The sequence below is a fragment of the Micromys minutus genome, assembly GCF_963924665.1.
Source record: "Micromys minutus genome assembly, chromosome: 13".
NCBI lineage: Eukaryota > Metazoa > Chordata > Mammalia > Rodentia > Muridae > Micromys > Micromys minutus.
In genome coordinates this window covers 4236335-4263359 of record NC_137982.1, presented here as the reverse complement: position 1 = coordinate 4263359, position 27025 = coordinate 4236335, and the positions used below count along the sequence as shown (strand labels likewise).

The 27025-nt window shown below is 51.4% G+C and overlaps 1 protein-coding gene across 2 annotated transcripts in view; it reads right to left on the bottom strand.

Annotated features, from left to right (window-relative positions):
- Positions 1-27025, bottom strand: part of COL5A1 (collagen type V alpha 1 chain) — a 148762-nt gene that overhangs the window by 58813 nt on the left and 62924 nt on the right. For both annotated transcript variants that reach the window (XM_080927437.1, XM_080927438.1), the window contains exons 8-25: positions 26372-26551; positions 25773-25829; positions 20729-20770; positions 20460-20522; positions 18516-18590; positions 15798-15890; positions 14444-14500; positions 13234-13287; positions 12900-12953; positions 11642-11695; positions 10448-10501; positions 8741-8794; positions 7226-7270; positions 5679-5732; positions 5125-5169; positions 4524-4577; positions 4304-4348; positions 3399-3452 (exon numbers count right to left, since the gene is read on the bottom strand). In XM_080927437.1, the coding sequence (XP_080783563.1) occupies positions 3399-3452; positions 4304-4348; positions 4524-4577; positions 5125-5169; positions 5679-5732; positions 7226-7270; positions 8741-8794; positions 10448-10501; positions 11642-11695; positions 12900-12953; positions 13234-13287; positions 14444-14500; positions 15798-15890; positions 18516-18590; positions 20460-20522; positions 20729-20770; positions 25773-25829; positions 26372-26551 (1134 nt within the window). The remainder of the gene's footprint in view (positions 1-3398; positions 3453-4303; positions 4349-4523; positions 4578-5124; positions 5170-5678; positions 5733-7225; positions 7271-8740; positions 8795-10447; positions 10502-11641; positions 11696-12899; positions 12954-13233; positions 13288-14443; positions 14501-15797; positions 15891-18515; positions 18591-20459; positions 20523-20728; positions 20771-25772; positions 25830-26371; positions 26552-27025) is intronic.

The following is a 27025-nucleotide window of genomic DNA, read 5'->3' as shown; positions in this document are numbered from 1 at the left end:
GAGGTTCTTGGGTGCAAGGCTGACACCACGGAGAGGGTGCCCCGCCATAGGCAGACCTGTGGTCTTCTCAGTGCCCACCCACCGCAGGGATCTGCTCAGGAATCGGGGTGGGTGGACACCACAGGACGTCATAAGCCGGGATCTCTGTGACAAGTGTAGTGAGTGTCACTAGAGAAGATGTCCTCACCATGTGTACCTCTTTCAGGGCGTGCTGGAAATTGCATATGCTTACACCACAGAGAGCCCCAGAGACCAAGGAGAGATTCTCCAGGTTCTCAGCAGCACCAAGCAGGGTGAAGGAGAGGAGCTGGGGTGTGCCATTGCTATGGCTGCCCAGATGCCTTTGGTGGGTCTCAGCTGTGTTCTAGAAGGAAGCAACTGGGGGAAGCATGGGGCTCATTGCTGAGCAAGGCTAGGCTGCTCTCTCTCTCTCTCCCTCTCTGTCCCTCCCTCCCTCCCTTCCTCCTTCCCCAATATTTTACAGTGAATGTTACTTTCATAATGGAAAAATAATAAAGTTTAAATTATTTGTCTTTGATATTTTTCTGATTAAAAACGTAATATATGTTCAGTGTAGACAATTAGGAGAGCGAAAAAGGAAATTAAACTCCTCCACAGCCCCCACAGCCCGCCATGCAGAGCCACGAGGCTGGTTGGGGACACAGGCTTCCAATTTATTTTGTTCTGTGTGCATGCATACAAAGTGGGCAGGTGTAATATGATCCGCATTTACTATCATAAGCACTTTCTCCAAGCCTTGGATAAACATTCACATTTTATTTTTATGGGCTCCATTTACCCATTATTTTGCTGCATTCTCTGTGGAATTGATCACATTTCAGGGTACTAGCTCTGACTTAACTCACCCGTCCCTCAGTCCCGCCATGTGTGAGCATGTTTACAGCATGTGTATACATATGTGTGAGTGCATGTAGGGGCCAGAGACTGGTGCCAGGTGTCTCTCTCGATGGCTCCCTATTATAACCTTTAAGATGGGATCTCACTGAACCTAAAACTCTACAGAAGGGTTGTAAAGGCCCAGGGATCTGTCTTCTCTTTCCCAGCCCCAGAATTCCAGGCCTGCACTGCCATGCAGCCTAGATGCATGCTGGACCAAACACTTTCCTAACTGAGCCATCTCCCTGGCCTGCCAATCACTTTCTTCACAAACAAAACGGAAGGAACGCTGGGGGGAACAGCCTCAGCACAAGCTGGCCTCTTCCAGGTTTATCGACAGTAAGTGCTTTTCTAAGAAAAGCCATCTATCTTCCCTCCCTTCCACACAGGGACAGCTGGATCTGTTTAGCCCCCACTCCCCCACCATGTCTTTCTGGTCCACCTGCTATCTCTGGGCACTTCACAGGCAGAAACCAGGCTTTTCCCATAGCACATCTTAAAGCTTCAGTATTGACCTGACAGAATGTAGAAATCAACTAAGAGGCAAACCCTCAGGTCATGCCTTCCAGGGAGCTTCTAGATTAGACTGAGACTAAGACTCCCATCCCATAGGCTTGGGTTCTGGACTGAACACAAAGACCAGAGCACCAGCATCCTCAGCTCGCTGCTTCTTGCTGATACAATGTTACCAGCTGCTCCATCTGCAGCTGCCCCGGACTTCCCTGTTGTGATGGACAGAAACGATCAAACCCTGAGCCCCTCCAACCTAAATTGTTTTTGGTCAGTACTTTGTCACATTAATAGGAGAAGTAACTAATAGAGCCGGGAACAGAGAAGAGAGTCTCCAGGCCAGAGGGTTCTGGGTGCCACAAGCACAAGATGTAAAAGGAGACCATGCTCATGGACCTAATGCTAAGGGGGAGGGGGTGTTCAGTATGGTGAGAGGAATTCCAGCCAGAACCAGCTTGGCCTATGGAGTCCGCAGACATAACTGGTTATGGAAAGGGTGTAGCTGCTCGCTCCTCCCTGCAAGAGATGTGTAACACACTGCAGTAGACCTCCGTCTGTGGGCATCGCCTACAGGAAATGGACACTAGGAAACCATGGTCCTGTGACCAGTGCTGGCCAATAGGGATGGATGGAGTCATCTACCTGCCACTTCCCTGACCTCAATGTCTATTAGAAAGTGTGTCATTTACACTGTGTGTGTGTGTGTGTGTGCAACACAAAATAAATGACAGTTAAAAGGACAGAAATGACACACTGAGAAATGTCAATCACTCAGTTCCCAAACTCTCCAGAATTTCCACATCAGGCCAAACAAAGACAATCTGGGGTCTGGGACTCACTGGCCCACGTGACCCCTTAATGTAGAGAGGAGTTGAGAGTTGATAGTAAACCATCCCCCAGAAAATTAGCACACTCAACATCCCCATTTAGATTTTTTTTCTTTACAGGTTTGCATGTGAGTGTATTGTGTACGTGTGTGTATAATGTATGCTTACATGTAAACATATGTATGTGTGTATGAGCACGTGGAGGCCTGAGGCTGATGTCAGGAGTCATCTTAGTCATTGCTCCAGCTCAGCCACAGACCCAGATTGCCAATGTAACAAGCTTGCTAGCCAGTGGTGAGTCCCCGTCTCTGCTGTCCAAAGCTGGAACTGTACCTGTACACCATGACTACCCAGCTCTTACATGGGGTCTATGGGTCTGAACTCTGGTCCACACATTCATGCTGCAATCCCTTCCAATGCTCCTGAGGCATTTTCTCACACCCCCCCCCCCCGCGCCTTTACGTTTTAATGGTGTCATTAAACCAATGAACGAAAGTGCCATAAATAATTAATGTATCTCGTCTTGCCTTCTGAGATACCAGTTTCACTAAACACAAAAGAGCACATGAAGTGTGGGAGGGGAAGGGGAGATATTGGAGGGGCAAGTTTTAATAATTTACTTTAAAAATACTTAAATTAAATTTAAAATTATAAAAGACCTTTCAATCCAGAGGGCATCTTCAGGCACAGCCTACCGCCCCACCCCTCAGGTTGAACCTGTTGCTCGATTGCTATTTCCAGGCACTTTTAATCTGGCACCCAGCTGTGCTCACTGCAGACACATTGCCCACCCCCAGCAGCTTCCTCCACCCCTAAACTCAATGTGTGAACACTAAAAATACCTCTGGCACACCCTGCCCCTCACTTCCCACACTGGAGACAGGTGTGATGGCTTGGAGCCCAGCCCAGTACTCCTCACGGTTTCAAACGTGATGCTGAGTTCGGAGGACTAATTTGCACACCCTAACAAGTAAGTAACGCTTCCTCTGTGCAGTCACACCCCTCCATGACAGGAACACAGTATGAAAGCTTGTCCAGAATCCAGTCATTACTCAGAACAGAGACCAGAGCACATTTTCACCCACAGTGGCTCTAGGTAACAGTGGAGAGGAGAGGAGCTTACTGGAGAGAGAGGGACAGGGTGGAGCGGAGGACACTACTCACCGGGGGTCCATCAGCACCTGGCATTCCTGGAAGACCTGGCTTCCCCAAAGGACCCTAGTGCAGACAAGACAGTCTGTGAGGGACACCTCTGATGTTTACTCCTTTCCTGGGATGCCCAATTCTTCTCTATAGACCCCAAAGCAAATATTCAGACATTGTCACTCAGGATGCCTGCTGTGGTCCTGACACCAGCATCCAGTTCTCTCTGCACCCAGTGAGGTGACTCCTCCACCAGAGCTGTCAGTTCTGCTAGGAGCACCTCCACCCCATCTTCTCTCTCCCTTTCATCCCAAGATGTTGCTGTCCGGGAGGCTTCTGAGGCTGCTCCTGGACAGCACCTTCCTCAGACTTCCTAATAGCACCCATGGAATCCCTCCCACGGCAGGGCAGGCCACCACCCCATGGCATTCTTAAGAAGGCCCAGGCCTACTACAGCCTGGTTGTCTGTGTTTCAATAAGCTCTCCGGGGATCCGGATGCCCTCAGAACCATCTCTGTAGTGCTTTTTGCTGGTCAAGACTTAAGACATTTTGTATTTCCTGAAATAACCCATGCCTGGCTCTGTGATGCTGTCCCAGGACATGGTAAGTACTAGAAGTCTATGTGCCAAACTTACCAAAACTCAACTAATCTCCTGATAAACAGTGCCTAAATCATACCCAACAGTGTGTGCTAGTTTGAGGATTGTTAAAGCTACCAGCTCTGTACAGAGATGGCAGGCAAATGGATGTATGCATCTATAAATCAACAAATCAAAGAGATTCAGCATCCGCCCTGAGGCTGATAGGCTTCATTCCCAGAGGCCTGAACTTCAGGGCCTTCTGGAGATCGAGGTGCACATGCCTGCTGGTGATGTGGCCCGTGAAGAAGGCAGCCCCTCTTCACACATCCATCTGTCCCACCTACCTTTTCTCCCGGAGGACCTATGGCACCCTGAGGACCTGGAAGACCCTAGGAGGAAAAACCAGCAGAGGAATGAGAGGCTTGACCAGAGGTCCCTCCTTACTCTCCACCATTTTTCCACTGACCACCCCCATCCAGGTACCAAGTCTGTAGTTCCCAGACACTTGACAGGAACCTGTGTCCCACCCATGATGCCCCAAGTCACCTTTCCTGAGACACTTACCTGAGCACCAGGATTACCCTGTTGTCCTGGGGGCCCAGGCTCTCCCTGGGGACCCTACAAAAACAGAGGCAAAGGCCCTGAGAAAAGGTCTAGAAACCACACCCCATTTTGGAGAAATTCCATTTCCACAGTCTTATCTTTCCCTCTTGCTCTGAACTGTCCGCCAGTAACCCCAGAAGTTGATTTGGGGGAGCATCTTTCTGGAAAGGAGGATCTGCCTGCTTTCAGTGGCAGATCCGTAGCCCAAAGAACGTGTGGACTTGCACCTAGCACCCTGGTGTCCATCAAGGCAGAAAGTGTGACAGCAACTGACCAGGCAATACACTATTGGTAGGAATGTATGTCCTCGAAATAGAGATTGGGCTACAGACTCATCTGGTGGAACTGACCTCCATCTCCAACTGACTTTGGATAACAAATATTAACTTGGGGTTCTGGCATGAGGCTTTGCCACCAGAGGGCAGCACCAAGCCATGGGCCAGAGGCTAAGGTGCCCACTATCCTACCCCAACTTCCAGCTGATGCAGACCTACACTGCCAGGCATGGACTGTACCCACAGACCATGATCTAAAGCCGGGTGATGTGACCCCCGGGACTCACCACATTTCCTTTGGGACCAGGCTGGCCATCCATTCCCGTTACACCCTGCAGGAGAGTTGTAAAGAAAAAAAGATGTTTTCAACCCAAAATAACCAACTTCACTCTGTATGTTTGGACCTCACATGAGCAGACCCTGCGTTCTAGAAAAAAATCTTCCAGAGAGGCTGAAGAGGGCAAGGGCAATTTCACCCACCAAACAGATCCCCAGGCAAAACTACAAGTCTCTTCCTCCTTCCCAAAACCACCCCCCAAAAGATGCCAGAAGGCCTCTTAATCAGGACAATGTGGCATCTGAAGTATTGCTTATGGCAGAAAAACAAGAACAATAGCAGCCACAAAACAGCAGGTGCTGTGTGTCAGGATGGGGGTAGAAAAGTCTAAAGAGGCAGCAAAGCCAGCTGCCTGAGTCCTGTGCATTTTCTGGTTCCTCATGTATGAACACAAATGACCCACCACCCCTCACATCTACAGCTGGTGTACACTAAGATCAGCATGTCCAGCTGGTTTTGGGGGCTATACTGTGTACACATACGCCAAGAGGTGACAGAACTTACGGGAGGTCCAGGAGGACCAGGGGGGCCTTTTGGCCCAAGCAGACCACGTGGTCCCTGCAAGAAGAAAGGATGGAATCCAGTTGGAGGCGTGGCCTAATTGTCTGTTCTGTACAGCCCTTGTCCAGTACCCTGTGCCTGACGAGAGCTCAGCTGGTGAATCCAGAATCCCGAGAGAGATGCTGTGATGACCCCCCCCACTTTCACTCACCCCATCCTCCTCTCTATCTGGACACTGGGAATCAGAAGCAGGGCACTCCTGGTATGGAGGGACTTGGCTGGGCATCAGAGATGTCCTCAGGGAAGGGATCTTTCCTGCCTGCCTCTGATACTCAGGAAAGTGAGCACAAAATCTCGCCACTAAAAACTCATGAAGTTACATTATACTGCTGGGTCCTGTGTCTTTCTTCAGTCTATCTCCCCAGTGACATGCAATGTTGTCATTTCTGGGATGACAGAGTTCAAGGGAGCAGGGAACAGGCTGAGCAGACAGCAGGCCTTCAAAGCACTTTAGGGACTTGGAGCCACAGTCTATCTTCTCCTCCTCTGGGGTATGCCCAGTGCCTGTATCCTACACTGAAGTCTGGGGTGGGTGGGGCTCTTGGAAATTATAGGCTTTACTCAAGATCCAATTATGGATCTCAATTGACCTTGATTTTGATAGAACCTTTTAAATGAAGAAAAATAAACAACACACAAAACAGAACAAAAGAGCCCAATCTTTCCTTACGTTCCCTGTGTCTTAAATGCTCCCATTATTTTAATACTTAGTCTTATAAATGTTTCTGAGACACTTATAACGCAGAAGGCATCATTTAGATGGGTGTTAAGGAGAACAAGGCTGACGGATCCTCCTAAGTGGCTAATCAGAGATCCAGGGTATAATTCCATCCCAAAGAACCTGAGCATGCCGACCGCGCTCTGCCCTGCGCGGCATTTAAGGCGTAGCTCATCAATTAGCTTCACCAGATACAAACGGCTGCCCGAGGAGGGTAACAAAGGTTTTTGAACATCAGTAAATGGAGGGTAATTAATGTCCTTTTGCCCTTGTGGAAATCTGCTTTAAGCCTAAATACAAGTTGGCTGGTAGAAGGCAGCTTTTCCTGCAGTGGGCTGGGTACCACCCTGTCAGGTGCCATGCCAGGCCTTCGTCAAGCTTGGGCCTATTCAGTCCCTTTGACTGTCCCAGCACCCACCATGGCTGCTGATTGGATGTCTGCCATGGCCCCTTGGACACCTACCACGATGCCCTTGATGTCTACCATCTTACTGCTACGATTCTTGCAGAACACCCACTATATTGGGTCTTCCTGTCTACTCCGACACTTAGGTGTCCACCATGGACCCTCTGGATGTCCTCCATGTCGCATAATTCCGCTGGGTCAGTACACATTCCCCAGAGTTGTTTAGCCCCTAGTGTCCTCTCTCTTTTCTTTCCTGGGTAAATGTCACTTGCCTCTTTCCCCAGACCAAACTCCCTAACCCACTCCACAGCCACCAACTAGTGACTGTGGAGCTGAGGCCCAAAGTCCCACCCATCAGTGACTTACAGGTTCCCCAGGCAGACCCCTGGGCCCAACTTCTCCATCGTCACCCTACAGAGAAAAAAAATGTTTAGGAACAAGCATTGAGGCCTGGGTATCCCCCCCACCCCGCTACACACACACACACACACACACACACACACACACACACACACACACACCATAGGCAGGATTCTGCCTGCCCCTCAGGCCTATAGGTTAATGCTGGAGAGGCCCCTGTCCTCATTCTGAAGTTGCAGAGCTGCAGCTGCTTCAGGGAACCATGAGGCTGGGAATCAAGTCCTGCTTCCCAGCTGTATTCACAACTGCAGCAAGGGCAGTTAGGCAGACACGGAGTTCAGGATCTCAGTCACCCTCGTGAGTAACAGACACTGAGGAATGGCACCAGAGGAGAGACAGACAGACTTCATTGAGCTCAGTGTCTACTGGGGTCCAAACCGTCCACTGGCAAGCTCAGAAGTGCCTTTCTTCCTGACCCCAGATGGGATGGTTGCTCTGTTTCACCAGCTCACACCCGGGGCTGCTAGCCAGGACACTGCTTCCTACCACATAACCCGACTCTCCTGCCTTCCTCAAATACAAAGACATGCATGTTCACATAGCACCTACATACATGCTCTTGTGTGCCTATGTTCGATAACTGTGTAGCCACACATGTCATATGCATGTGCATATGCATACATATATGCACACACCTAAGAGTACACTTTTGCATACACACTGTATGTCCATTCTGTGAGTGCACACATGTATACAAAGGCATATATGTGCACACTAGTGCATGCATATGAAATCCATCATGAATCAAGAGGATGGGGCATCCAAAAGTGCCCCTCCCCTTCCTCAGCTTGCAGCTGATAAGGTTGAGATCCAAATAGAGGAACTTCCCTTACAAAGTCCAAAATCCAGAGAGGATGGCACCTCTCTCCCACTGTCCTGGGGTTTGTGAGCTCCTAACAATAGTGCAAGGAGCCCATAAATCCTCCCATGCACTCTCTGCCATGCACATCTCTGCTGTGGCCTATGAGCTCAGCCTCCAGCCACCAAGGACACTGGGAATAGACACTGAGCAGTCCTCTGCCCAGGCTAAGAAGCCTGACTGCAGTCCTTCCCTTCTCCCCACCCCGTTCCTATATTCAGTTACTTCACCAATGACTTCCCCCATCCCTCCACGCCCTGCTCTCCCTGAGCCCTTGTTTCTCCATCTGACACCTCATTTAGATGAGATCAGCAGAGCCGCTGAGCTCATTAGGCCCCTGGCATCTCCTTCCACAGATCCAGGACACCTGCCTCCTATAGTTAGAGGCTTCCTTTCTGAGACCCATGACGGTTTGAGCCTCATCGGCAAGAAGGATAAAGTAAAATGAATGCTTGTAACTTGCTTCAGTCGCAGAAGCACACAGCCTCCTGCCTTGACCAACGCCTATGCTTCCTTTCCCAGCAACCCCACAGACCCTGTCCGACCTGCACTCAGAGTTCTCCAGTGTAAACTCAGAGAAAAGGATGCTGAGAGATACGTACCCTTTCTCCATCATCTCCTGGGAGTCCCGGCGGGCCAGAAGGACCAGGGTCACCCTAGAAAGTCAACCACGGTCAATGTTAACCACTGCAGAGCAGCTTCTCCACAACTGTCCCAACCCCCCTTTTCTGTCCTCTTAATTCTAACCCTGAACACCTTCAGTCTTGCAGGCTAGTTCCCCTGGGAGGAGTGCTCAGCATAATGGCCGGCCAAGAGCCTTGCATTCAAGTCCCATCTGGATACCTGGCCAGTGGCAGAATCACCAGACTGAGCACCTAAGCAGGTTTCGCAGGAGCCACAGACAGGCAGACACATTGTGCATTCCGTGTGGGGGAGGGCACCACAGATAGGACCACCTTGGACCAAGAATCCCTGAGGGTCAGAGCTGATGTCACCTCAGGTAAACCTGCAATTCCCAGTCTTGCCTATAGCACGCACTCAATGTGTACTCTCATTATTTGGTCGAAGGACTGCACACCCCTCCCAACCCCTCACCACTGATGACTGTGAGCTTGTTTTCAGGTAATTACGAGACAGCATAGACGTGGCAGCTGTGGGTGATTTCTAGCAGATGCTATTCAGTGTATACGGAGCACAGACATTTTTCACTGTGATACCCATATCTGCATACTTTATACCCATGTTCCTATATGTGCACATGTTTCTGTCCATGTGTAGGCATGATTATATTGTTTCACCCGTGTGTGTGTGTGTGTGTGTGTGTGTGTGTGTGTGTGTGCGCGCATGTGCACGGATTACCTGAAGGTATTATACATGCATGTATGCCCATGTCTGTGTATGACTGAGTAAGTATAAAAATCTGTGCCCATGTTTGCATACATGTGTGCTCATGTATATGTACATGTATATATGTACATGTATATGTATATGGGTGTCTATATGCCTATGTCTGTGTGTATATGCCTGTATGTGCATGTGCTTGTGAATGTGTGCATTTGTTTCTGGGTCCTAAGTGATTATGCTTGCATATATGTCTCCATGTTTGTATGCGTGTATATATATATATGTGTAGGCCTGTGAATATGTATATGCGTGTATGGGTAAATATGTGTTCTTGTGCCTTGGTGTGCATGTCTGTGAAGGTATATGTGTACATGTGTATACACATATACATGTGTGCCTGGATGTCCTCAAAATGATACATTTGACAAATACATCCATTTTAAGGAAAAGCAGCAAGTAAGAGAGAGAACCACTCCCAACTAGAGGTGAGAAAGGTGGGCAGGCACCATGGTGGCCCAAACCTAGCTATCCTTAGCAGCAGGCTCTTGAGACTGTCCCACCTTCCTGAGGCGACAGCCTTAGTGTCCTGACTTTACAGCTTGCATGTGATAGCTGTTCAGATTTTCCACGAATGTGAAGCCTCCCTTAGGTAGAAAGTGACTCCTAAAAGATTCTAAAACTAGTTCTTGCACGTGTTTTCCCTCACTTCTCTGCCCCCCCCCACCCCCGCCCATGACACCGTGGTGTGAGGTGCCTGCTGGGCATGCTCATAAGCCTCAGGTAGGAAATCCAACTTCTCCTGACTAGGTCTCCATCAACAATGATTCTATTCCAGGGGTTCAATTCTGTGAACAGCCAGAGCACTTCATACAAAGACAATGAAGTGGAGGAACCTGGCCCCATTTAAGGAACCCGAGGCTGTTGGAAGGAAAAGACCCTCCCCAAATCCCACAGCAGATACTCACTCTGTGGCCTTTCTCTCCTGGCAACCCAGCCAAACCATCAAAGCCACGGTCACCCTGCAAGGACAAGAGAGCTGCATCAAACAACCCACACCCAGTAGGACCTAGAGGTATCCTTAACTCAACACCCTGGACCCAGGGCCTTCTCATGGCCTTCTCCTGCCTCAGGCCACTGTGGAGTTTGTATATGCTACCTCCTCTCCCCAAGCAAAGCAGGGGCTAGGAATGCAGGAGCACCGTTGTCCCCAAGCCAAAGGCCAGGACATCCTTGGAAATGTGGCTATTGCAAAGTCAGCATGGCTGCATTTGCTCTGTGCCTTCCCTTGCAGGAACATTTCCATGGACCTGATGGCTGCAGTCTTGTGTCCTGAGGGCTGTCACACACCAGGGCTCACACTCACGGATGGAGACCCCAGCATCTTTACCTGCAGGGACGCTGGCTCCTGCCTCCCAGCCTTATAAAGCCCAGCATCAGCATCCCATTGCGTGGGTGTTCAACCCAGGTAGGATGAAATCAGAGTAGGGTATGGGGGCTTTTCATGACTTTGTAGTTAAGAGATCACAAACTGTTTGACAGAACAGCGAGTCTTCTATCACCCATAGCCCTCTTTGTTCATTAATGTGGGGGGTCACAGGAAGTGAGACTGTGGAACAGGGGACCCAGCACAGATGTACTGAGCAGTGACAGTTCCAGGTGACTCAGGTATGTGGGAGAGAGTCCATTCAGGGTCATGGGAAGAGGGATGAACCCAGGATCTACAGCATCAGGGGGAAAAAGTTGTCATATGTCTACATGAGTCCTGGGCACGCACAGAAGCATCCTGCTCATGCACAGAGTGTGTCTACTCATCTCCACAAGGCCTGAGTCTTGACTTCCCAAGGCAGGGCAGGAAAACTCATGTCCCATAAACCTGAGGTCATCCGGCCACCCAAGTGCTAAGGCTGTGGCCTGCTCACCTGCACACTCCCAAGGGCTTCCCCCTGGATCTACCCCACCACACTCACTGTCCACAGGAACAGGGAACCTGCCCCTTTAAGGAGACTGAATCTCACCTATACATCTGGCATCTCAACACACACCAGAGGGGGCTCATCAAAGTGAGTAAGCAACTCCCTAGAGGCACAGTCACCAAACATGGTGGTTATGTCATCAACATGACATCAGGGACAATGGTGAATATATGGGTGACAGCCTACCTTGGGGCCTGTTTGTCCAGGCATGCCTCTGGCTCCATCACTCCCAGCACGGCCCTGGAACAGAGGAGACAATCAGTCCATATGGAAGAAAAGGCGGCTCGCCACATCCTCTGGGAACAGCTTCCCAGTAAACCAAGCCAAGAGAGATAACCACAGAAAGCACTCCAGCCAAGGGTGATTGTCCACTGTCACAAGACTGGACAGGAGACCCAGTCCGACAGCCCCAATGCCATGCCACACTACTGGCTGGCGAATAAAAGTGTAATGTTTGTCTCATTGGGATTTGCCCCAGGAGCCTGATGCTGCCTGTCCTAGGCTTGTGGAATATGATGAGATGGAGATCTGGTGCAGGGAGCTTGCTTTTCTGGATCCAGTGACACGCTGCTGACAACCATGGAGAAGCTCAGCTCTTTACTACCACTGGGAAGAAAATTAAAGACCAAAGATGGAAGAGATAAAGGCCTCTCTCAATCTACCTAAGCAAGTATGAGACTGGTCCAGAGGCTGTGTGTCCCATTCAGACAACACATCAACCTAGAGGTAGGGTCTGCATTGCATGACCAGCTGGTCACCTATATTTGTCCACGCTCCCACTTGCTGCTTCCCATCCTAGGAAAACATTTAAGGGCAAACCGAGGGTACCCAATTGATTGCCATGGGAATGAAGGCTCCAAGCCTGGGCCTTCAGAGTCTGTTGTAAAGGCTACAGTAACTCTGGGGGGAGTTACAGGGGGGACAGAGACTCCCTGCCAAACTCCTGCTCACTAGCAAGGCACACCAGCCTTTTTTTTCCTGGCTCCTGTAGATGCCTGATCATGGGTTGGGGTTGTTGCCCATGAGCTCATGGTCAGGGACAGAGGCTGTGTGGACAGTGGCAGCTTTGATCTCCACATGTAACACATGATAAGAGGGTCTGTTGTTGGGACAGGTCAGGTTAACTAAGACTCTTCTAGCCTTCCTGGTGTGCGGTCATCACTTTTTAACAGGGTGGCACCTTGTAGCAGCTGTGTGCCTAAGGAAAACAGCTGGATCCATCCAGGAGGACAGCGTTCTCAACAGGAAATCCCAAGAGGCTAGTGGGCTGAAGAGAGACCTGTGCAGAGCTGAGATAGCCATTTCTGGAGAGAAGGCACAAGGTGTCCCCAAAGACAAGGGCCACTATCAACAATGAACACCGTGAGTCCCGCTCCTGCTGTGACCTAAAGGGCCGGGCATGGATGCTGTCCCATACCACATGGTCTTAGCACCAAGCACTTACCCGTCTTCCAGGCTTCCCTGTTGGACCGGGTGGGCCTTGCACACCTCGAGGACCCTGCCAGAAACCAGAGGACAAAGCATCAGGACGTGCTAAAGAAGGAGAAAACTCATCCCATGCATGTCAACCTAGCCTAAGGCTTGCTGTTCGAGTTGCTCACATGTGGGTATCTTGGGGGTACTCCCTTGGTGAAGTCTAGCAACAGATAGCTCAAAGCGCTTGCTCTATGGTATCAAGTAACAATTCTCCCTGCTTTTGTTAAAGAAGTGTGAGCAACTGGGCCACCAGCAACAACCAGGAGCCACCTTCCTGAGAACAGAGGTAGGTTCACACGTACCTGAGGTCCCATGTCTCCTGGCTCACCCTTCAAGCCTCCGCTCCCAGGAGGACCCTAGGGAGACAGTATCAAATCAGTGTGCACTCAAACAAGTGACATAAGGATGCTGTGTGCGGAGCAGGCAGGCAGCCCATGTCACAAGGCTAGCATGCCTACGGTGACAAAGATAAGAACATGAGTTCTAGGAGGCAGAGAGACCTGCAGCTGCCAGGGTCTCTTCCTGGTGCTTAGTAGAAACAGGAGATGGGGCTCACATAGCCCATAGAGTCTTAAGAGGTTTCTCTCCCCCAGGACAAGCTGGCCCATGATTTGTGACAGCCCCTATCTGGGAAGACAGTGCACAGCCTATGAACTAGTTCAAGTTCAGACCTCCTGGGAGACTGGCCTCACCTCCTGGCTGCAGGGCACTGAGGCCAGGCCTGGGGCTAGGTGGTAGCCTGTCAAAGTCAGCCAGGGGCCCAATGGCATAGGAATCATGTGTCCTTAGAGTTGGGGATTTAGCTCAGTGAGAGAGCATTTTCTTAGCAAGTTCAAGGCTCTGGGTTCGGTCCTCAGCTCTGGAGGGCCGGGAGGTGGCTGTGTTCTTGTAAGGTCCTAGTCCCAGTGCCCACAGCATGTATTTGACACTCGGTGACAGTTGAGGGTCCCTAACTACATAACATTCCTGCTCTGCTGTGAAGCCCGAGAGGAGGCTGAGCTGAGGCACCTAAGCCTGCCAGGTTAAGACTGCAACCCTGTGCTTTTCCCAGCCCTGGGGTTACCTCTGATGCTGGGACAGAACTGTAAGGAAGAAGACCACTAAAGGACAGAGGCTGACTCCTCATGAGCCCAAAGTGCAGCCAGCACAGGCATAAGGTCTGTCTCTGGGGACGTCTCCAGGTCTCTAGTACAGCAGTCTCCCTACTTACTGTGTGCCCTGTGATAGACAAAGTGGGGTAGCCTAGAGCCTGTCCTTCCCAGGGAGAGTTTGGAGCCAAATGCAGATGTGGGGAGGGAGTCTCCTGAGCATAATTAAACCGAGGGCTATTTCCGAGGAATCTCCCAAAACTTCAAGTGACCTTGAACACAGCTACCCTCCTGACCCTGCTCCCACAAAGGGAAGGAACAGCTCCAATAGGCCACCTGTCAGAGCTGGCTCCCAGCTGGGAACAAAGGTGCTGGCCCAGCCAATGTGCTCCTTCAACTGGCCCCAGCCCAGCGGACCACTCACCATGGGGCCAGGTCTCCCGGTGAGACCCATTGGACCAGCTGGTCCCCTCAGTGCCAGCTGTAAAGAAAAGAGAAGGAGGTCAGAAAAAGACTATGGCTGGCCTGTCCTAGTTTTCTGGCGTGACACATGCTCACGAGGAAAAAGAGCCTAGGACAGAAAAGACTCCATTCTCAGAGAAGGCCTCGCTGACCCAATTTAGGGCTCTCAGCACCTCCACAGGGAAGGAGGGCACAGAGGTAGAGAGGTTAGTGCTACCCTGATGCCCCACTGTGGGTAGGGTCCCCAAAGCCTTCCTCTATTTGTAGCCCTGTGGGAGAGGTGAACCACCCTGTACCAAGTCTGAAATATAATTTCTCTTCCTGGGCTGGGCTGAGACCTAATTTCCCTTACGTACTTTAGACTTCATTTCTGAAAGAGGCTCAAAATACTCTCAACAGCAAGAGGGGTGTGTAGGGTGCGTGGGAGAGCCTGTGGGGCCTGGGTTATCTCAGTCATGCACTGACTCTCTTCCTACTTGGTGTGGCTCCTGCCAACCAATCCACAGGTTCAACTTGTCTCCCAAAGAGCTGCTCTGTTACAGGGTTACAACCCCTACCACAGTGCCATGCTAACTTTGGAAGATTATTTTGTATTTTAAAATAATCTGGGGACTCGGGAGATGACTCAGCTGGTAAACTGCTTGCCATACAAACATGAGAATCTGAGCTAGGACTCCCGAGTTGAAAAGCCAGATGTTCCAGCATGTGTCTCCATCCCCAGTACTGGGAAGGCAAAAACGGATGGATTCCTGACGCTCCCTGGCCAGCCGACCCAGCCAAATCAGCAAGAGAGTGATGGAGGAAAATACCTGGCATTCACCTCAGTGAGCTTGGGGTCAATGTGAGAGATCCTGGACCCAGTGCAAGAGCCTTGGGGGTCCATGGAAGATTCAGGGCCCAGATTAGGGGACCTTGGATCTGGGAGCTTTCTCCTAGGGTCTGGCCTTGCACTCAATCCCAACCCCAGCCATAAAAGCCCAATTCAACCACCTGGCACCCCCACCTGGATCCCTGAGTAATTCCTTTCCCTGTGTCTAGTCCCAACTGCAAGGTTTGGCACAGAGATGAGTGTCTGCATAGGCTGAAGAAGGGTTCACTTGGCTAGACAAGCTGCAGAGGCCCAGGGCCTCTTACCCCTAATTGTGGACAGGACACCCCTGAAAACTCTCTGTAAGCTTTCACAATCTCCAGCTGAACATGAGGACCCAACCTTCTTTAGGTTTCTGACCAGGCAAACTGTGGGACAATTATTCAGTCTCTGCAGCCACCAGGGAAAAGCTCTGTCACACGGGTCCCCAGGGGTCCACATCACCTACCCTGGCTTGCTGGAGGATTGCCTGGGCCTGGGACTCCTGGGCAGAGACCATGGGGCCCTTAGAACCTGCGTCGCCACCACCTCCAAACCGGAACTGCAAGAGTAATGTGAAGAGTTACTTGAGATGTAACAAGGCACCCACTCTGACCACAGGGCAGGGTGGGTCTCGTGAGCCTTACGTGTAAAGCCCATGAACAGTCCCAGAACCTGTGTGCACACGACCCTGGTCCACATGTCACAGCCCCTCCTGTCAGCCTTTGCCTTGGACACCTGAAACCTGCCCTGTGCCCACAAAGGACGTTGAACCTCTGTTGCTTTGCACCTGATGAACCACAGATCCTCATCACTGCAGAGTAGCCAAGGACCAAAGAAACTAGGCCAGGTCCAAGGGACCTGCAGGGGACACCCTGGTTCCATGGTAGGACTCCTGCAGGGCAACAGGCATCCTGGGGGTAAAGTGCAGTTGGCACTCTTGTTCTGAGACCTTAGGAAGAGAGTGTGCTTTCCAAATATCCAATGCTTTAGCATCTGCTCTCTGAGAGAAAAACTGCTCCTTCATACCAGCTGTCTCTAGATCACTGTGCTGCAAGAATAGTGCTGAGAGCACAGTCCTGAGAGCACAGTGCTGAGAACACAGTCCTGAGAGCACAGTGATGAGGGCACAGTGCTGAGAGCACAGTGATGAGAGCACAGTGCTGAGAACACAGTCCTGAGAGCACAGTGCTGAGGGCACAGTGCTGAGAACACAGTGCTGAGAACACAGTCCTGAGAACACAGTCCTGAGAGCACAGTGCTGAGAACACAGTCCTGAGAGCACAGTGCTGAGGGCACAGTGCTGAGAACACAGTGCTGAGAACACAGTCCTGAGAACACAGTCCTGAGAGCACAGTGCTGAGAGCACAGTCCTGAGAACACAGTCCTGAGAGCACAGTGCTGAGAGCACAGTGCTGAGAGCACAGTGCTGAGGGCACAGTGCTGAGGGCACAGTGCTGAGGGCACAGTGCTGAGAACACAGTGCTGAGGGCACAGTGCTGAGGGCACAGTGCTGAGGGCACAGTGCTGAGAGCACAGTGCTGAGGGCACAGTGCTGAGAGCACAGTGATGAGAGCACAGTGCTGAGAACACAGTCCTGAGAGCACAGTGCTGAGGGCACAGTCCTGAGAGCACAGTGCTGAGAGCACAGTGCTGAGAGCACAGTGCTGAGAACACAGTGCTGAGAGCACAGTCCTGAGAGCACAGTCCTGAGAACACAGTCCTGAGAGCACAGTCCTGAGAGCACAGTCCTGAGGGCACAGTGCTGAGGGCACAGTCCTGAGAACACAGTCCTGAGAGCACAGTGCTGAGAACACAGTCCTGAGAGCACAGTGCTGAGGGCACAGTGCTGAGGGCACAGTGCTGAGAACACAGTGCTGAGAACACAGTGCTGAGAGCACAGTCCTGAGAACACAGTCCTGAGAGCACAGTGCTGAGAGCACAGTGCTGAGAGCACAGTGCTGAGGGCACAGTGCTGAGGACACAGTCCTGAGGGCACAGTCCTGAAGGCACAGTGCCGAGAACACAGTGCTGAGGACACAGTCCTGAGGGCACAGTGCTGAGAACACAGTCCTGAGGGCACAGTGCTGAGGACACAGTCCTAAGGACACAGTGCTAGGACACAGTGCTAGGACACAGTTCTAAGGACACAGTGCCAGGACACAGTCCTAAGGACACAGTGCTGAGACACAGTCCTAAGGACACAGTGCTAGGACACAGTCCTAAGGACACAGCGCTAGGACACAGTCCTAAGGACACAGTGCTAGGACACAGTCCTAAGGACACAGCGCTAGGACACAGTCCTAAGGACACAGTGCTAGGACACAGTTCTAAGGACACAGTGCTAGGACACAGTCTTAAGGACACAGTGCTGAGACACAGTCCTGAGGACTTGGGACTCAGGCACTGTAAGGGAGAGGCAGGTGAAAGAAAATAGTTAAGGTCAAGGTGGCTGAGGGGCTGGTCCAGCTCTGCCTGGTTCTAACTCCTTCACTTACCCAAGTTTGTTGTTAGCTATGACCTACCTAGACCCCTCCATCCTGAGGGTACCTCTGCAAAGGCCCCATTTTTTCTCCTGGGGATGAATAGGAAATATACCCCTCCCTTCATGGACTCCTGTAATCGCAGACACCCCAGTGCCAGCAGAAGTGGTTGGGTGCTGGCTACCAGGATATAGGTGTGTAAGAAACGTCTGGATTTGGGATCCTGGAGCCAGGCTGGCCTTCAGCCTCTCTCTGAGCTCCAAGTTCTTCAGCTCTGAATGAATGGCCTGAGGAACTATTCTCTTCTTGTCCAAGACACAGAGAATGTGAGTCTGGGCTTCGTTCCTATTACTTAGGATTAACTGCAGTGGGAAGCAGCATCTAGAAGGTTCTAGATAATATCTGAACACACCAATAGCTTCCAATGAAGTGCCTGCTTTTCTCCCACCCACAATCACTGGTTGATTCTTTAGGGAGACGGGAGTCTAGCCATTGTCGAAAAGAATTGCAGCAGGCTTCCCCAGGAGCCTCAGCAAGAGAGTGGGACTTTCCTTTCTCCTGCTGGTGCCAATGATAGACTGGGTTATAATACCCTCAACAGCTGAAATACCCCACCCAGACCCTGGGACACTGCAAATCCTTACACACCTACCCCTTCCAGGAACCACCCACTGTGGCCCCTCGCCCCAGTTAAAGGTACTCACCGGCAGCATGAGCATGGTTCCTGGAGGACCAGGCAAGCCATCAGCCCCCGGAAGACCTGGGCGCCCAGGGGGACCCTGCAGACAGGGAGAAGAGAAAACTGGTCAGAAGAGAAAGGGACAGAGCCCAGCAGCAGTGTGAAAATGAGAGGTCAGAAAACGGGCAAGGCAAGCCCAGAGCAACACAAGACTCCATAGCACGGAATGTTCTAGAAAGAAGCAACATGAGAGGGGGCTGTGGGGATGAGGGCACGAGGGAGCTGAGTTAGATTGTGTCTAGTTGTAGGCTGGAGGCTTGAGAAAGGTGGGGGCCAGCTTGCATCCTCCGAGTTGCCCCTGCTGTCCCAGAACAGGGAGCGAGAAGTGCAGCCCCAAGCTCTCCTGACTGAATGAGGAAGGTGTTCATCCCCATCCAGTCCTCAGCTCTGAATGCTGCTGTCAGGGACTGCAGGGTAGGATTGAGCACCCAGTCACTTGGACAGACCCAGAGATAGGTGCCAGGAGACGGAATGGCCATCCACAGGAGCACAACTTTAAGTACGTTCAAGAACATTTTTCAGTCCCTGGCTTACAGGGGCAGAGGACGTGACAGAGAGATCAGGCCTACTTACGAAGTAAATTCGGACCCCCAAACTGAATCCAACTAGCAGGGACACCCACCCTTACAACTTCCAAGTTCGGAGGAGGCCAGGCCAGAAGAGTCTTCAGCAGAATTGATTTTGCTTTAATGTTTTACAGAGCTAGTGAGGGGACATCCCAGAAGGGCATTTAGTTCCCTGAGTATCACAGGCACGTGTTCTTCCTGCTATCTCAGAGGGCTGGTCACCCTGACACCCTCACAGCCACCTGCTCTGGGCTCTAAAGCCCAGGCTGAAAAAGACATTGTGGTAGGCGGTCTCACTGGACGCCCCTGCCTCCCTTCTCTCTCAGGGGTCATCCAGCCTTGCAAAATGAGCCCCTTTTACAGCCGAGATGGTTCACAAAGAGGTTTTGGTCCCACCCTGTAAGTGTCCAACTTAGGGTGCTCCCCACAATGCTGGCTTGTCACCTCTCATTCCATGTCGGCTCCTTCCATCCTTCCCATGAGGTTGGTCATCTCTACAGCCAACATCCAGAACCCTTCTCGGGCTTTTTTGTATCTACAGCCACCTAACCTTACCATTACCCAGCATTATCCAACCATCATGATATCCCAACCACTGCCTTGAAGGGGCCCTAGCCAGGAGAGCATACTGCAGGACACTCTATCATGTGACCACACCATAACCTGCCTTTTCACTTCCTGCTTGAACACCTTACTGTGCTGGTCCAAGAATCAGGGGCAAATGCCTGTCTTTACCACACATATACATATCGTCATCTACAACTTGGCTGTCTGATTTTTAATGATGATATTAATTAGATGAGCCAGCAAAAAGGAAAGAAAGAAAGGGAGGAGGGGGTTCAGAGACGCACAGGCTTCAGGGCAGGGACCCTACCACTAAGCATCAGGAGAAGCTCACAGTGCCATGGCATGGCTTACATCCCACCCAGAACAAACCTCCCCAGCCGGTGGCTTGATTTCTAACAAGAAGGGCTAGTGTGAGAACTAATGCAGGCCCCAGGTGAGCAGCTGCTCCGGCGAGGCCCAGGGGAAGCACCCAAGCTCTCACTTAAAATGACACTTGGGGCCACCGACGTAGGTTGGAGATACTGCTGAGGGCTTGGGGCTGACTGCTGGCTGCCTCTGGACCCAGGTGGGTTCTAACCATCCTGGCACAGGGCCAGGTGACAGCCAAGCCATAAAACTCCGAGGGTTGACGTGGGATGGGGAAGGAGCACTTGTTCTTCCTGTCATCTCTACATTGAAAAACGATACACAGCCAGAGCAGGGAGGAAGGAGGGAAGAAAGAATAAAAGTAGACAACCCCCAGAGTACATGGTCTGAGAATCGAGCTGGCCTCTTACCCTTTCTCCGGGGTCACCCATCTGGCCAGTGGGACCCGTAGTTCCTGGAGGTCCCGGAAGACCCTGGAATTGAACATAGTCAAGACAGAGTTTCAGACTGGCATCAGGGCAAAGGCCTTCTCCTCTAGTTAAGTGAGACCAGAAATAGGAGCAAGGGATACCGGGTTGGGCATCTGCAGAAGTGGGGAGCACCGAACTTTCTAACCCAGAGGTTCCCCCCCCCCATATATCTTCCCACAAGTCGGAGGGTAATAAAAGCAGACACTCACGGCAGGGCCTTCGGGGCCAGGGGGTCCCTCTATCAGCATGCCCTGTGGAGAAGAGAAAGGTGACATCTGAGATCAGGGGCCCAACCTTGCTTCCAAACTGGGTAGACAGCAGTCCATAGATTTACAACACTCAGCCAAGAGGCCAGTCAGTCCTGCTAGGGCTCATGGGCAGTGGCCTGTGCTGAGAGCTCACACTGACTATCTTCGCATTCCAAGTCATAGCAGACTCCAGTCAGAGATCAGGGGTCCACCGGCTCCCCTCAAACACAATTTTGACAAAAGCACCACAATTTTCTGGAATGAGAAAACAGTCCCCAAACACAACTCCTGTCTTTGTCGTCTACCTGAAGAGTATCCAGCTACCCAAGGGGAGAATGGACCACGCACCCAGGTTCTGAAGGAGGCTGAGGGTGGTCAGGCCTCCTGCCCCAGCCGGCAGAACACTCAGTCTCTCCTCCCTGCCCAGCACCCTGCTGACATCACCTGACCCACAACTGTCCTCTTCCCATCATTCCTGGGCCCTCAGGTATCCTGTCCCTAGCCCTTGCCGTGTCCAACCCCAAGAGGAGGACAAAGCCTCCTACTGTCTATTGGCTCCATCTGGAAAGGAGAGCTTTTCTGCTCTGGGAGCTGTATCTCTGGATGTCCCCTTTCAAAACGAGCCTCCAGACTTCTCCTGGTCTCCCTATCACCACCCATCCAGAACATTTTGAATGTTCTGAGTCCCACGTACACATTAGGACAGAGGATCTGCACTTAGGGCATGACGGGAGGAGGGTAAAAATCAGCACAAGGGGCCTGTGGGGCTGGTACGCAAGAGTCTGGGGCAGGTTTTGGGTAGACAGCTGCAGGGGCCTGTCTTGACACGTGCATGTGTGCAGGTTAGCTGCGTGTGGGACAGACATAGATGTGTCTCCATATTTGGTCTCAAGATGGCAGGAATAATGGAGGAGATGGCTGGAGACCTTGGCCCTGCGCCAAGTCCCTTTCTAGTCTCCCAGCCAAAGGAAACAAGGAATGGCTATTCTCCTGGGATAAAGGATGCCACAATGCCTCAGATAAGTGTCTGAAAGCACACAACTCCCTTGTCAAACTTGGGCTTAGTCTTGGCGAGCGAAAAGATCTTCGCAGATGGAGGTGTGAGGCCCTGGCAGGCTGGTCACCATGGCTAATGAGTAGGGGGTGAGATGAGGTGCAACTGACCAGGCGCTGCAAAGTACCCCCCACACACACACACACACGCCTTATCCACAGTGCCTATGAGGCCTCCTGGTCTCTGGGAAGCTGCACACCATGTTTACACAGATGCACGGAGGAGAAATATTTGTGCGTGCGATGTACAGAGAACTCATCCAAGCGGCTCATCTTCCCACTCCGCATTTCCTCTGACAGGCAGCTGGGAAGACTCAGAAGTGGAGAAGGGAAATTAAGGGGAACCACTGGCAGGGCCCAGGAGACAGCAGCTGTCTTTCCAGATACACATACTGTTGTTCTGCAGAGCGTGGGTGGGGGGCTGGGGGACAGCATTGCTGGAGCTCCCAGGAGGCCAGTCCTGGATCACCCCAGGACAGAATAAAAAGGAAGGCTTGTGGCTAGAGGAACCAGCTTTGGTCTCATGGCCTTCCGAGGCATGCCATCCCTACCCAGTGCCCCACCGACCACCGACCAACCCACCACTGAATGCACAGAGGCTCAGAAACACAGGAGACGGTCTTTGTGGCTTACAGGCCTGCATTTGCTGGTGGCCTGTCAGAGATAAACTCAGCCACCCTCATTAATTCCCAACACAGCCGTTCACATGCTGCCCACGGGCACACAAAGAAAGGCCGTGACAATGGGTGGCAGACTCAGCTCTTCACCGTATATACTTGAGGAGTATCTAAGCATCCTGCCCTCAGGATGCAGAGATGGCTCAGTCAATAAAGTGTGGGAGCATGAGAACCTGAGTCTAGATCCCCAGTATCTCAAAAATTAAAAAATAAATAAACAAAAAACTAAAAGCTATCATGGTGGTGTGTGCCCTGGAGCTCACTATCCCCCCAGTCTAGCCAATGACTGAGCTCACAGCCATCTTCATTCTAGGGGACCTCTTCAGGATGCTGAGGGCACCTGCACATATGCAGCAGACACCACATTCATTCTTTTTAATCTTTAGGAAATAAAGTAGAGAGCAGCTGAGAAGTTGATTGGCATCTATCTTTGACCTCTGCATACATGTACATATATCCACTGCACACACCCATACCAAAATACACACACACACACACACACACACACACACAAATAAAAAGCTGTGCTCTTTTATTACTTTAAATACATATGGTTAAACAAAACCCAGAAACAGAAACCCTCAGGCTTGGCCAAACTGAAGGTAAGGTAATTGTTTACTTTTCACTCTGTAGCCCAGGCTACCCCAGAGTTCAGATCCTCCTGCCTCAACCTCCCTGGTATCACAGGTATGTGCTGTCATTTGCGGCTCCCAACCTTAATGGTGGTCCATCTGTCTGCTAAGTAGAACTAAAAGCAACGACAGAGTCTGGGGCTGGGGCTCACATGGCAGAGACTGCCCAGCACAGCCAGAGCCTGGGGTTTGAACTTCAGCACTGTAGTTACTGGGTATGGTCCATAATCCCAGGGCTCAGGAGAGGAAGGACTAAGAAGCAGGAGTCCAAACTCACCCTCAACTACATACAAGCCCAGCCTGGGATATCTGAGACACAGTCTCAGAACAAGATAAAGCAGGAATGGCTTGGGGACCCCACAGGTAACAAACCAGGACTTAGTGGTCCCTGATCCCAGTGTGGGCTGATGCTAAAGACATTGCTGCCTCCTCTCAGCCAAGCCAGATCTGTCCTTTTGAGGAACCCCTTGTTTTATTAATAAATTAGAGGAGTTTAACCTCATTGGGAAAGGCCTGCCAGTTCCTCCTGGATATAGGGATGCACCGACCCTGTGCCCAGCAGTTATAAACCCATTCTGTGGGACAGGTGTAAGGGACAAGGGATAGCAATCACCCCAACACAAGACAGGGTGTGCACCACCAGTCCCCAGGGCCGCCATCTGTTTACGTATGGCCGAGACTGTGAAGACATCTGGCAATTCTCCAGGATGACAATTCCAAATGTTTGTATCTTTCTCCATGGGGACTCGCCGAAGGCCCTGTGGACACTCTGAGGAAGCTGGAAAGAGGCAAGCATCAGATGGGGGTGGGGCCCTTCTGTAACTGCCTCCAGATGGTTCCCAGAGAAGAGGAACTGGACCATCTAGAGATGAGTGTCTGCGGACTACCTCTATGTTCAGTGCTGTCTCTGACCCACCCTCACCCACAGCCTCCTTCATGGCAGCCCCCTAGTGGGACTCTACATGCGCCTCTACTCCCACAATTGGGGTGCCCACTCTACAAACAATGAGCTTCAGTAAGCCTTGTTCAAAGGTACAACCCAGCCACTTGCAAAACTGGGAACCGACCTTGATGTCCACATAGTCTCAGGTTCCTGCTTTCTCAGGAATCTCACTGCCCTGACTCAGGAAAGAGACCCCTTTTCTGATGATGGCCCAGTCCACCCCGGAGCCAAGCCCAGCCGAGGTGGTGCTCTAAACATGGCAGAGAGGCCATCTGTGCTACAGTCTTGCTTTGGTGGGAAGAGAATAAACCCCAAATGAGTTCCAGGGGATAAGTCGGCTCCAGTCCCTGAAGATGCTTTACTTATGAGCATGAACTTGGGTCCTTAGGTTGGGCTAACCTTATGCTCTGTCCCATTGCTGTGTGCAATCCCTGCCCTGATTTGTGCCCTGATCCTACAAACTCGGGTAAAGGTTCTCTTCTTTGGACCCACAGAGAGATCTAGGAAGCAATCTGGGAAGAGGATTTGTGTTCCCAGGCTCACTGCCAGGGGGAGCCAGGGGCACAAGTAGCAGGCAGAGCCCTTAGAACCGGAAATAGGCTTCCATCCAAGGCTCCCTTTGGCCAGGAGAGGCCAAGCCAGGGAGCTTGCCCTGGCCCACTGGCCTACTAAGCACTGCCAAGCAAGGCTCTTACCCTGCAAGGGGGTGGGGCCCTCTGAGGCTGGTTCTTTCTCCTAGGAAGCCCCAAAGTCACATTATAAACTCAGCCCCAGGAGCTGATCCTGGCAGTGGAGCTAACAGCTGTTCAGCCTCGCAGTGGCCATGATGTAGGATGAGCGCTTCCTCCCTTGGGTACTCACAGGATGCTAGGATGGATGACCTCAGTGGCCAGCTCCTCTAGGCAAAGCAATTCCGAGTCCACATTCCCATGTCTACCAAGCCCGGCCCAGCCAATCACACAGCTTTGCGTTCTCTGGAGCCAAGGCCCTGACCTCAACAGTTCTGAGACCCAAGCAGGCCGCAGCAACAAGCTGGACAAGGTTGCCCTACCCCAGGCCAGGCTCTCACAAAACTCTGACCCAGGAGCATGGTTGCACACAATCACACATTCTTTACAGTCCTTGTGTTAACTTACCCAGAATTCCACTGCCTAATGACATGGGCCTTTACTCAGAGGGTACTCTTACCTCGAAACTGTTTACTTCCCCTTGCTATGGCTTCAGCTCTTTCCTGTTTCAGTGGTTTCGGCAAACAGACTCAAATGGAGGTATAAAAGGCACAGAGAGGTGACGTCTTTAACTAACTGTCCCCCTGCCTGCCACCTACACTAGAAATCGCCCCCAGCCCTAGGTCCAGCCTCACTCTTACTGTCTGTGTCTTTTGAAGAAATCTCTGCAGGGGTGCTCTGGCCCTCTGCCTTCTCTACAGGTACAAATGCTTCTGATCTATCACCTTGACCAAGCTCTGGAATATTCCCTGATCCTCAGATCCTCTTCCAAAAGTCTGTGATATAGAGAATGTAGAGTATATGAGGGTGTTGGCTTCTTGAATGACCTGGTAGGCAGACAGTGGGACCCACAATCTGGTCACACCCTACAAACCATTATGAGCTAGGCAGAGGTTACCGCAAGTCAGAAACACACACACACACACCACCACCACCACCACCACCAGCAGCAGCAACAACAGAAATCCTTACCGGTTCAATGATGGCTGGTTCTCCCTTTTGCCCTTTCTCACCTCGGGGTCCTCCAATCTGGGAGTGGGGGTGGTGTTAAGATTCCAGAGGAAAAATGGAAGAGAGAAAGGAAACAGAAAATCTACATGACACAAAACTTGTATAAAACCAGGATGTTGCCTGCACCTAGGCACCTCTCCCATGACAGGAAGGAAGAGAGCAAGCTGGAATAGACCTTTCATCCCTACCCCTCGCCATGTATGTACGGGCCTGGTCAGGCGATGACCGTAATGGAAGCCACAGAGGCTACTTTAAAGAATGAAGCTCAGTCAGGCACGGTAGCACATGCCTTTCATCCCAGAACTTGGGAGGCAGAGGCAGGTGGATCTCTGTGAGTGTCAGGCCAGCCTAATCTATATAAAGAGTTTCTGGACAGTCAGGGCTACATAGTGAGACAGTGTCTCTAATTCTTTCATTCGTTAATTAATTAATTAATAGCTGAAATACATGGCAGCCCATGACACTTTTACCTCCTTCAGTCACCTTCAGACTTCTAGAAGTGCTGGCCTTTCCCATCCACCTAGATGCCCTGAGATGCAGAGAGAAGCTGAGTCTCTTACCCCCTCATAGATGGTGTCCTGGTTAGCGGGCATGCCTGGCCCTATCTCCGACGGAGAGATGCTAGGGTCGGAATCGGGGTCAAAGTACGGGTCATAGTAGTTTTCGTCTAGATTCTTGATGGTTTCCTCAGTGAACTCACCGCCCAGGTCATCCTTCCCTTCCCCTGGAGCTGGAGCTGGCTGCAGATTAACGAAGAGAAGTGGAAGGGTCACTCAGGGAGGCTAGTCACTTGCAGACTGTCCCTGGCAGGCACAACCCAGCAGTTCCTGCAGCCAGTGGCCCCACGACAGAACATCTAAAACTAAATTCCATGTGGGATTCTATGAGGAAGACCTGTGGCCCCCACAGTCTCTCTGCACACCTCCCAGCCACCATGGGGATGGTTCCCCAGACAACCCAAGACACTATAACAAGACAGGGCAGGAAGGAGCAGCAGTGTCCCTCAGAGCTGACTCCATCCCTGGGGTGGTCTGCCTTCAGTTGCCGGTTAGAGTTTGCACACTGGAAGCTGAGGTTCTTTCTAATAATGAAGAATGCAGTGTCCCGTGAGATTTATTCTGGTAACATGGTAACCACCAAAAATGCTCACTGGTGAAATTCTTGCACCCCAAAACTAGTGTTTTCTGAGCTAACCTGAAAGCAAGAACCCAAAG